A 12777-nucleotide genomic window follows, 5' to 3' on the forward strand; every position below is an offset into this window, starting at 1 on the left:
GAGTTCAATTCGTGAGAGAAACAGAATACTTCTTTCCGAAAAATGATCTTAGGAGTGACATTAATGGTGCCAAAGTCTATCACCCTGTTCAGTCGAGCACATCTCTCGATTTATCTTATCAGTGTAGCTTTAGGGGCGAGGTGGCTGAGAATGCCAGTAATGAAGCGTAATCCAAAAAAAAAAAACTGAGGCTGGAGCGCAACGCTGTTGTTTGGATTAAATAGCGACTGCGAAAGAAAACAGTAGTCATAGTCGTATTTCCCGGAGACATGGCGGCCAATGCAAGTAATGATATGAAATTGATATAAACATCTTCAGTGTCAAGATTTTGCCTTTACAGTTCCGAAGTAGCTTTCACCCAATAAAACATTTACATATCAAATTTTCGGTGAAACAAATGTATGTTTTTAGGACTCTTGACCAGGAATATACAATGAGCTTTAATAGTAGTCTGCATCCATCACCAGACCCGAGTTGCCTTTGTCACACCAAGACTGAAAGCAATCATAGCAAGAAGAGCCTGCATGTGTTCAAACACAGAACTCAAAACAAGAGCACTAGAAGTACATAGGTCAGCCGCTTCACAGCAAGTAACAGAATTTATTTCATTATGTAAGGGACGAGGTTCTTTTGCAATGAGAACGCCCTATGTGAAGGAAAAGGTCCCGATTCTCGACTTATGCACAGAGATGCCGTTTTATGTGAATGAAGAGGCGATGCACTTTGATGTTGTAAAATCAGGGATGACAACTAACAACCAACGTACATGACGCCAATTGAAATTAGAATCGACAGTAACGGGAAAACATCAAAACGTAACAGGATAAATCAATATCAACAACTGTACTTGCACCGTGATGATTGTACATTTGGAAACAGAGCCTATTTTCAATTTTTTTTTTTTTTTTTTACTACTTAGTTTTCTTCTTCCCTAAAATGTTTGCCAAGAAATCAGCAGAATGCACAAGATGAGAGCTTATAGGAAGGAGTATAGCACTTTGGAGCCTTGTCAAATAAGAGTGTAGTTGACATCTAAAAAATGACCAAAACCATACAAGTGACAGCAGACCAACAAAGTTCGTCATTTGGCAGTGAGCAATGACCTCAAGATCTCACAGTTTGTTTATTAATTTTAAGTAAAACTTCATTGTTTGTAGAAATTATGGGCATAATGTCGCAGGTGAAATAAAAAGGACAACATGATAACCAAAGAAATAAGACATGTTTCCCCTGGATCTCAAAGCACAGAAGCACAAGAAGAAGAGTAAGGTAAGGGAGAGCAAAACAGTCCTATCAGGTATCAAGATTATACAAAGAATGTGCCTCAAGAAATTATTGGCCTCAAGAAATTATAGGCCGCTTGCAGATAGCTTTTTGTTTTTCTTTTACTAGGTCACTTTGCTGGAATTCTGATGCAGGTATATGATTGCTGCATATAGTTCCAAGAGCGCAGAAGAAATGACAGCTCAACTATTCTTGTCAAGATAAAAACCAAAAAAAACAGGAGTTAAGAAGAGAATTTTGTCTCTCATAGCTCTTGTTATGAAAGATGTCACTTTAAAGAAGGCTTCCAGCTCGTGTGCTTTGCCTAGTCCTCAAGGAGATGCAAACAGACATGACTACTACTCTCTAGCTTACTTTTTCCCTTATCTATCAAGGCCCCTCTCTAAAACTTGCATTGCTCCACATATTAGCGTTCTGTTTGATTTTGATATGATAAAACCCTTGTTGACAAAGTAGTAAATGAGAAATTCCATTGAAATGTTTTTTAAATTCTTATAATCCTTAAACATATGCTTTTTGAGTATTATGGGTGCATACAATTATTTTCTGTGTTTGATTTTGATATGACAAAAACCCCCCTTGAAAAAAAAAAAAAAAAAGAAAGGAAAAAACATTTGAAACATTTTCAAGATGTTATCAAAATATCTTATGCTATTCAAAAGGTTAAAAACTTCAGATTTTCTTTAGAACAGGACAAAATTCCGAAATGTCTCGAGAGGTTTTAAAACTTTGTTCTTAGGACAAGATTTTTAGATTTCCAGCATTGGTTTCAAAAAATGCCTCCATAATTTGAAACTCTTTTCCAATAAGCCCTAAAACATGTTAAGTTTCAAAACACCCACAAATGTTTTGAAACAGTTTTCCCGAATGTTTAAAAAATGGTTCAGTTCTGAAACAAAGCCCTGATACCGGATAAGCACACTAAGTTTCAAAACATTGCTGATCTTTACAAGTTACAACAACACACTAAGCCTTTATCCCATTTGTCACAATCTGTCTGAAAAAAACATACCAATATATGTTTTGAAACTTCCTTAAACAGGATTCAAAACATTGGCCAAAAAAATTAATTTTGAAAGATGAAAAGCCCACCAATGGGCAAAATTTTAAATCCCTGCAGGTTTGCCTATAAATTGGCCCTCATTTGAAAGAGAAAGGGTTACTCTCAACACACAGACAAGCTCTCAAGTTCTCAAAGCTATCAAAGTGATTCAAATCCTTCATTAAGCTTCCAAGTTCGTATCTTCTCTTTATTCTTTGAAAGACTATAGACAGATCTTTCTTATTTGAGCTTGTTATTTCGTTTGAGTTCTAAGTATTATTTGATTTGGACCTTCAAGGAAAGTCAAGTGTTGTATTTGAAATACACATAAGTGCATCAAACTCATATTTGATTCTAGGTTGTTTTGGTTGTATGGTGAACCAAGAAAACCATTGATTTGTATAAGGTTTGAATGGTGGGCCTTTGAAAACCACTTGGTTGTAATGGTTTGAGGTGTGCCTTGAAAACCTCTTCGTTGTTTTAGTGGAAAAGCCTTAAGGGATAATAAGGAGTGGATGCAGGCTTGAATTAAGCTGAATCATTATAAAACCAGGCGTGTTTGTGACTAATTACTCTATTTCATTTCATCTATTCTTATAAATCAATCCAAGAACTAAAAAGAAGATAAGTCCTTCATCAAGAGTATCCAAAATCACAGATTCAAGTAGAAAAGGTTTGAAGAATTTCATAAAGTTAATTCAAAACTAAAACCTATATCAAATCAGTTCTGTTTTTCTTCTTTGCTCAGTTTGTTTCTCAAAAAGCAGTCAAAGTGTGGTAAACTCTTAAGGAGCAAGATTACCTCACAGTTTTAAGTATATCTATCAACTGTTTTCCTATATTCAAAAGAAGATTGAAATTTTAGATTTCCCAATTCACCCCCCTCCAGTGAAATTATCATAATCTTTGTGCTAAAAATCTTCAGGATTTTAAGTTCAATTTAAGAAAAAAAATTCATGACAGTGTCCTTAAGAAAATCAGTCAAGTTCCAAAACATCCTCATATGTTGGTTTTGAAACAAAAATCCAGAATTACAGTTTGTTTAAGAAATTCAACCAAGTTTTGAAAACATCCTCATGTTGGTTTTGGAAAAAAAAACAAATCCAGCATGACAGTTTGTTTAAGAAATTCAACCAAGTTTTGAAACCTGATCATGAAAGTTTTGAAAAAGATTTCTAGAAAGTTTTCAGATATGCTAAGTTCTGAAACATGCTCAATTACGTTTCCAAACAAATTTTCAGAATGCTTGAAAAAGTGTCACGTTTTGGAAAAAAGTTCTTTTGTAAAAATCCTTGTTTCAAAACACTGCTGCTATTTGTTGAAAAAATATATTGTTTCATCTCTTGGCAGAATAAGCCAGCATTTGAAATAAATTTTGAATTTACTTTGAATTGGTAATAATTACACCTGCAGATTGGCCAATTCTAGATCAATTTTTGTGTCTGAAAAAGCTAGAAGTTTGAAACAAAGATATCCATGTTTCAAACCATACTAATGTACTGTTTAAAACTTTGGCCCCAAAAACATTAAAAAGGGAAAAGGCCCTCCAACAGGCAAATTTTCAAACTCTAGCAAGTTTACCATAAATGGAGTTTCATTTGAAAGAAAGAGTTAGAAATGCAAGATACGAACAAGCTATCAAGTTCTCAAGTTCTCAAGTGCTTCAAGTGTTCCAATGAGACCATACATGCCTACATTTCTCCTTAAGCTTCAAACTCATTACAAGATCTTAACAACAGAGTTCGCATTCATTTATTGGGCTGTAAGAGAGGTCAAAGATTGTGTTTGAGATACACATAAGTGCATCAAACTTACATTTCTTTCAATGTTGTTTTGGTTGTGTGGTGAGCCAAGAAAACCACAGGTTTTTACAAGGTCTGAGTGGGGAGTCTCTGAAAGTGGTAAAAGTTTGGGGTGCACCATGAAAACTTCATTGTCAATTTAGTGAAAAGCCTCTAGGTGATCTAGAGGAGTGGATGTAGGCTTGGTGTTGAGTGAAACCACCATAAAAACCGAGTGTCTTTACTGTTGTGTTGCTTTATTTCATTTCATTTAATCTTACTAATTGTTATAAGAGAAAGGGAAACATAAGTTTTTCATTAACACCTTTCAAAATCATATATCAACATATTTTAACATTTAAGTCACCTTATTATAAATCATATACAAATTGATTTTTTCTTGTATTGTTTGACTCAGAAGTTTGATTCAAAACTGATATCACAGAGTTTGTAAAGTTGTGTGTGTGCGAATAACATGCTTCAAATCACTTTTCTAAAATTACAACTTAAAAAGGGGAAAACCAAGAGCATTAACTAACTCTTTTGAGTTAAATCATCACTCACATATTTTCATTAAAAAAAAATATCAAAACAGTTTTAGATTTCAGTCAATCAAGACACAGTGATATAGGAGACACATTGCCCCAATCTTCCATGCTTTCAATAACTGTTTTAAAGAATGGGAGAGAAGGGGAAGGAATAGTGATATGGGGTAACAAAATAGGAATATGTTAGAGGATAGTTTATATTATATTATTAATATATTTTGTTATTTGTTTTAGAATATCATTGTTTATTTTTTTCTTAAGTAATTTTAGGAAGATTATATTTCTATTCTAGCTAGGATACAATTTGATCTTTGATATGTTTCTAATTAGCTAGGATCTCTAGTCTATATAAACCCCTTAGAGATGAATTGTGAAGCAGACTTTGAATATTGCATTGAATTTGAGAATTGGTTTGAGTAATTGGGATTACTCTTGTGTTTTTATTTTGGGTGTTTCACATCAGATAGTCTGAAATTGTCATTGAGGACTTCAAACAACAAATTGACTAAAAAAAATGTAGGATTAAAGCACAATGTTAAAGCAAACAAACAAATTGGTGGATAGTGAAACACTTACAGCTATAGTGCATGCAATAAGTCCTGGCTTTTCACGGTAATCAACCCGAACACAAAGTAGAATAAAAGCTCCAACATACCAGGGAATGCCACCCAAAAAGAAGCCGATTAGAAACCTTGCAGAAAAATCAAAGATATACAATCAATTACACTTATTAAAAAAAACTTGAGCCCATGGGCCTAACTCAAAGGGTCGGCCTGTTGGGCTCGACCAAATTTTGATTTTATAAAAAAATAAAATTATAAATAATTCAATTTTAAATTTGAATTTTTTATATTTAATTTAATAACTCTAATACTTTAAAATTATGTAGACAATGTCACAAATTCACAATGACAATCAATAAATCTCATAATTTAAATCTCACACATGATTTTACACTTTTTACAAGAAAATTTATAAGCATACACAAAATGCAATAATCACCTTAAATAAAATCTAAATATATAAATAAATAAATAAATAAATAAATAAAATATATATATATATATCATATACAACCGTTGGAGTTCGAATTGGAAATATGAAGTCATTTTTATAACTTCTAAATATTTATAAAATTTAATACCACTTTTAAAAGTGGAATTGGAAACTATTAAAAGTTTCAAATTTCAAACTTTTAACTTCTATGTTCTAAATTTTTATTTTACAAGTGGAATTTGCATTTTTATAAATATTTTTATTTCTTAGAATTAGATATTAATTAAATAAACATATTTTTTAAGAATTATTTTCAACTTGTTTTAAGAATGAGCCGGCCCAATGGGCTTCTGCAGGGCTCAGCCCATTAAGGCTCGCGAAGCTGGTCCCAGCTTGGCTCGAGAGCCCAACAGCCCGACCCAGCTCGACTTGGCCCAATTTGGGCAAGTCAAGTTCATGGGCTGAGTCCCCAGCTCGACCTATTCCACTAAAGAGCCAACTCAGCTCAACTTGTTGGACAAGGGCTAAAAGATGGGTCCAGGCTAGGTTGGCCCAACCCATTTGGCATGTCTAGGTTTCATCTGATTTAAAATTCTTTAAACTATGGTAAACCTAGTCATTTTGTGGGCAAATGTTGCCATAGATTTGATAGAAATTTTCAAAGAACTCCAAATCAAAATTTTGGCAAAGGTGGTAAAATGATACAGTCAGATCCGCATGCTTATTTAGTTGTTCCCAATGAGTCTAATGAAGTCTTCTTGAGTGGCGTAGGGTCTGTAGCAGGGGCTCACTATGGCTATTTGCCTCAGCCTTCAGAGACAGTCTCAATCCTCCTCACCTTCCTGGTTTGTCGATTCTGGAGCCACAAACCACATTACATCCAGTCTTAACAACCTATCTCTTCACTTTCCATACAACGGTGTTGATAAAGTTGTTGTTAGTAATGATAAGAGACTTCCTATTTCTAATGTTGGTCTTAGCCAGTTATATACTCCAAACAACTCCTACTTCCATCATTTCTTTACCTAATGTTCTTCATGTTCCTCATATGAAGAAGAATCTTATTAGTGTTTCTCAATTTACTAGAGATAATAATGTTGTTGCTGAGTTTCATTCTGATTCTTGTTTGGTTAAGGACAAGAATTCAGGGCTGGTGCTACTTTGAGGACTTCTTAAAGATGGACTCTATCAGTTGGCTACAACATTTGGTTATGTTGTATCCAAGGTTGTTCCCTCTGTCAAGCCCAAAACCTTTGCTGCTAATGTTTCTACTTGTTTGAATAAATGTAAAAGTCAGAGTCTATTCTCTCCTAATTTGTCTCCTAGTGTCAATGTAGCCTACATTAACAATGTATGTCAACAATGGCATGCCAAATTAGGGCATCCTTGTTTTCATGTATTGCAGTTCATCTTGACTAAAATCAACATTCCTTGTTCAAATTCTAATCTTTCCTTTTGTGATTCTTGTAAAGTTGGGAAATTACATCAACTTCTTTTTGCTAATTGACAAATTACAGCAAAAAATCCTTTAGAATTGGTTTATTCTGATTTGTGGGGTCCCTCTCCTATTGCTTCTACTGAAGGGTATCGATATTATATCATTTTTGTTGATGCTTACACTAGGTATGTATGGCTATATCCCTTGAAACTAAAATCTGATGCCTTGGCCATTTTTAAAATGTTCTATAAATTTGTTGAATTACAGTACCAATCCAAACTTAAGACTTTCCAAACTGATAATGGTGGAGAGTTTAAAGTCTTTTTACCTTATCTTCATACCTATGGCATTCAGCCTCGGTTTACATATCCTCATACACACCAAAAAAATGATGTAGCTAAAGGAAAACATTAACATATGGCTGAGATGGGTCTTACATTATTAGCTCATGCACATATGCCCTTGAAATTTTGGGTAAACACATTTCAAACTGTTGTCTACACCATAAATTTGTTACCAGCCTCACCTCTCAAGTTTCATTCTCCTTTTGAACTCCTTTACCACAAACAACCTAACTATCTGCAACTTCAGCTTTTTGGATGTGCTTGTTTTCCTCATCTTAGATCCTATAACAAGCATAAATTTGATTTTCATTCTACAAAGTGTGTTTCTTAGTTATAGCCATGTTCAAGCTAGGAGGTAGTCTATGTTTCTAGACATGTGCAATTTAATCTAGATGAGTACCCCTTTCCTATTTTGTTTTCGACAACTCCTTGCTCTTTTTCTCACTTCAAGCCAGCTTCCGATAGTTCTTCTACTAAATTCCTGCATTCTGTTCCTTCCTTATCTTCTAGTTCTTCTTCTTCTCGAGTAGCACAGCCCTCTATTCCTACCTGATCTACTTCTGTTTCCGCTGGTCCTTCCTCTTCTACTTATCACTTGGCCACTAATCCTGATCAACAGTCAGTTCAACCTCAGTTACCCAAACATAAAGCTACTCCAACTCCTTCTATTCATCCTATGGTCACCAGATCTAAATCTAAGCAGCTTGTCACCTCTCCTCATGAGTAACCTAGAACCTAATTGAATTCATGAGGCTCTCTTAGATTCTCATTGGGTTAGAGCTATGGAAGAGGAGTTTTCTGCATTGTAGCATAATCATACATGGGAACTTGTTCCCTTCTCTCTTGATATGAACCTTATTGGCTGCAAATGGGTGTTTAGAGTCAAGTATAACTTTGATGGGTCAGTTCTCAAGCATAAAGCCTGAATAGTGGCTAGGTGTTTCCTTCAAACTCCCTAGGATTGACTATGCTGAAACATTTAGCCCTGTCATCAAGGCCCCTGCTATTCGAGAGTTGTTCTCCTTGGTTATTAGTTACCTTTGGCTGGGATATCCAACAAGCAAATGTTAATAACGCCTTTCTTAATGGTGACCTAACTAAAGAGCTTTTTATGTCACAACCTAAAGGCTTTGTGAATTCTTAGTTTCCTTTTCATGTTTATAGACTGAAAAAGTCTCTTTATGGTCTTAAACAAGCTCCTCGAGCTTGGTACACAAAACTAAGATCTGCCTTGCAGGATTGGGGTTTTGCTAGGGCTGTTTCTGATGCTTCTATGTTCATTAAAAGGACCTCCAAGTATGTTTTGTTCATTTTGGTGTATGTGGATCATATTCTTGGTTGGTTAATACCCCCTAGGGTCGTGACAGCTGCTAACTAAGAGAATTAGGGCAGAACTTAGGAAGAAATGTGAGAAAGAATCGGAGGAGAGGGAAAACAGAATTAGGTGAGAGAGGAAACAAGATCAAGAGAGAGAAAACAGAGTATTCTTAGAAATATACTTCGATATCCTTTCATTCAGCTGGATTAGGTTTTTATACCAATCCTTAGGCGATTTAGTAGGCTGCCAATACAAAGGTACAACCTTGAACAGCCAGCTACAGTGCAATATAACTACCATGCCAAAAGTACCAAGAAACCTTTATACAAATATTAGGTTCCTGACAGAAGCCCACTAGAGATTATGAGATTTAACACTGAACCTAAACAAAACCCAAGTGAGGCCAAGGGCTTGGAAGAGTATTGCTAGAAATAATTGCTAAGCTTATCAAATTTGAATGAACCTTGGGTGAGTGAAGTTGACTTTAGTTAGGCTAAATGGAAATTAAATGAAGTGCATTTAAAGGAATTATCCTCAGGTCAGGGTGTTACAAAATGAGCATGTTGTAGATATGTAAATTTATTTTTTATTTATAGAATAGCTATGTACAGCTAGGAGATTGTATATTTACTATTTAGATCGGTTGACTTTTTGATTCTTAGGAATCCCAGATTTTTAGAAATTGATAGAGAGGTGGAATCTCCTTAATTAGGTAGACCTTTGTGTATAAATATGGTCTCTGTACAGCATATTAAAAAATAAGAAAGATTTTATGTTTCTGCACAGAGCATATATAATTCAAAACTAAGCTGGTAATCAAAGGATGGTCCAGCCAAGTAAATTTATAAGCCATCTAGCAAAGATAGCCATAATTTGGATTTACATAAATTGAATGGGCTGGCCAACATAAAAATAATTCGATGAAGGAAAAATAACTAAAGGATAGCTACTCCAGTCCTCCATTTGCTTTCACATTATCCTGTACATCCTTACAATGTCACATGGCAATCATTTTGAACCGTAAGTGTCACAGGCTCACATTTGAAAAGCAAATGCTGTAAATGTGGCTGACCCAAGACATTATATGCCACCCATGTGGCATCCCATCTCCAACTGATGTAGGACTTGACATTCTCTCAGGCCAAACATGTGACACTCTTGTTAAGATAGCTCACACTTTCTTAGGTTGTGGAAGGTCCTACCCTAGCCTGAACATAGTCAGCTTGTCCACCTTCTTCATGAAACTCTTGCCTCGCTCTATCCATCAATAGAAAGAGCAATTTCGGTTAGAAAGGAAAGTCCCAAAAGGCAACTTCATCTATTTCTTTCTTATTTCTTAGGGAGGAAAATCCAACTAGAGGCCACTATGGAGACAGAAAGGGATGTAACAGAGGCAGTGTGAAGGAGATAAGAATCTGGTGTCTCCAATGGGGCCACAATGATGGTAGAAAAATGACACATTTAAGTTCCACTCTGATAGAATTGTGTCATAGGATCACATCCTAAAACAATTGCTATCATGTATGGCTGACCCAAGATCTTGTATTCCCAAGTGGCTCTCCATCTCCAATCAATGTGGAATGTGACAATAGGCATGCAACAGAATCTTCAGGCATTTTTCCACTTCACAGTGTCTTACATGGTACAAAGGCTTTGTCAACCACAGTTAACCACTGACGATCAAAGAAAGGAAAGATACATGGAGGAAAAGGAAGGAAACAAATAGAAAGGGGGAAGGGAGAGAGGACTGGAGGGAAGAAAGGATAATTGGGCATGAGTACTAGTACTCTAATCAAGAATATATGCTTTATTCATAATCTGACATTCTGGTTGGGAGCAGATCCAATGCTCACCATTACTGAATCATGTTTAATATGTATGGTTACTATATAATTTTTTGAAGCATTTCTACTTGTAAGATGGACCACAACAGGGCTATCTATTATCACTGCTTCAGACAAAGCCTATGCTCCTGTATAAACAGAAGTGCTGGGCTTAGAGAATGCTCAGTTTGCTCTTAATCATTTGAACTTACAATAACCAGCCGATACCAATACCACAGCAAGGAAGGCGATGCTCTCTCATGAATCCCATATCAGCAGCAGCATAACCTAAAGCAAAACAAAAACAATATAAATAATATAGAGGCAGAAAACACTATACATAAAACAACATACATCCATACATATATACACACATAAAACCAAATCAATTTCAACCTATGTCCTTGTATTTTTCAAAGTGAATGCATGGTACAAATGGTCATCATAAAATGTTTATAAGCCAACTGCCTTCCTTCAATTTACGAAGATATCTTTCACTAACACCAACCAATCCTACAAAATTTTCAATCTCATCCTAACCCTACATCATGTTTTTTCTGTACCTCACAGTAAAACATGAAAGTGAAATCTTTCAAATTTTACATAATGCCGATAGACTATCAATAAGACACTATTATTCACAAATCATATCTTCTTTTACCATTTTGGTGGCATACACCTTCGTCCAGGAAATCAGTAAAATAGGATGTACATGAAGAGCAATCCTTCAAACAAGTAAAACTAGAAAAGAAAATGATCCCCTTCAAGGATTTCAATTATGAATCACATCATAGCTTAAGTAATTCATTCTATACGGGGGAGACCTCTAGGCTCACCTCACCTACTGCTTTGGCATTGGGAATTGCACTAGCCATATAAGTTCATTACTGGAGATGGCATAACCCATTTGCAGCAGAAACAGAGAAGAGCAAATTCCAAGCCTTGTCTTACTTATTAGGCATGTAGGCGACTTACTGACAGGGAAGAGGAGGATGGAATGGAAGTAGGTGGAAGAGGATTCTCTTTGTTTGGGAGAGACAATAGTAATGGAATAAACTGTAAAAGGGTTGAAACACTTTCCATCAATTTCCATGATTCCATCAAAAGCACTATTTTTTCTCTCCCTGAATGGGGAAGAAATGATCAGAAGGAAATGAAGGAAAACCTTTTTTTTTTTTTGTCTTCCAAATGAGGACAAAAAAAATTTACGTTTGATTCCACTCTTTACCCTTCCATTCGATCCTAGCACTCTCCCAGACAAATGCCAAGGTCCAAGTAAAAAATAGTAGACCAAGCACCAAATCTCCTCCCCCTGCTTTGAGACACACTAATTTCCCTTCCCCAGTAGAACTCCTGTTGCCAGCTTAAATACATACACATGCATATAGCTCATTTCAGTTTTATGGTCACATATAGATATTGATGCTGGCAGATAAATCTTCTTGAGGTACACCGTACACCTGCATATGCCTCATTTCAATTCCACGGTCTTCTTAACGTGGATATAAACAAAATCCACCTTCAGGTAGTAATGTCCCAAAACCGAAATCAAACAAGTTGAGCATCAAGCTTGATCGAAATCCTCCATCAGAGTGAAGAATCATCAACAAAATGTATCCAAGCGTCCCTTTTTTTATATAAATTAAGCGAAATAATTGATATGGAGCCTCCGAAAATACCAACAGTTAAATAAAAACGATCCGAAACCTCCATAATTGATCGATCCCACGAATACAACACCGAGAATCATCATCAAAGCAAAATCTAATTAATCCGTGCATCCGAACATATTAATATATAAGCGAGGGAACACACCTAAATATACGAGAGAGAGAGAGAGAGAGAGAGAGAGAGACGATAAGTACCTGGAACAGTTTGGTATCCGAAATAATAATAAGGAGGATTTGCAGAGGCGCCGGGCGAAGGGGCGGGCGGAGGGAAACCGACGACCAACTGAGGAGGCGGCGGCGGCGGCACGTGTTGGTAGTTCGCAACACCCTGAAACGTGCCATAGTAGTACTGCGAGGGCGGCAGCTCACCGCCGACTGCGACGGCAACGCCTCGGCTCTTCCCGCTTTCTTCGCTCATCTTTCTCCCTTCCCTGGCCAATGATCGCTATCGTCGGACTCGATGCCTCTCTGCAACTGGCGGTGAGTTTTCCTTAACCGGGTTAAGCTTCAAAACCGAGAAAAGGCAACCGTGT

The 12777-nt window shown here is 36.1% G+C and overlaps 1 protein-coding gene across 1 annotated transcript; it reads right to left on the reverse strand.

The window, feature by feature from the left end:
* Positions 1-280: 280 nt before the first annotated feature.
* On the reverse strand, positions 281-12777 carry LOC127806937 (60S ribosomal protein L18a-like protein). The gene is made up of 4 exons (XM_052344561.1): positions 12440-12777; positions 10787-10862; positions 5232-5346; positions 281-520 (listed from the first exon to the last, which is right to left on the reverse strand). The coding sequence occupies exons 1-4, from the start codon at positions 12660-12662 to the stop codon at positions 461-463; spliced, it is 474 nt and encodes a 157-aa protein (XP_052200521.1). The 5' UTR covers positions 12663-12777; the 3' UTR covers positions 281-460.

This window comes from Diospyros lotus, chromosome 7 (genome assembly GCF_014633365.1).
Source record: "Diospyros lotus cultivar Yz01 chromosome 7, ASM1463336v1, whole genome shotgun sequence".
Taxonomy (NCBI): domain Eukaryota; kingdom Viridiplantae; phylum Streptophyta; class Magnoliopsida; order Ericales; family Ebenaceae; genus Diospyros; species Diospyros lotus.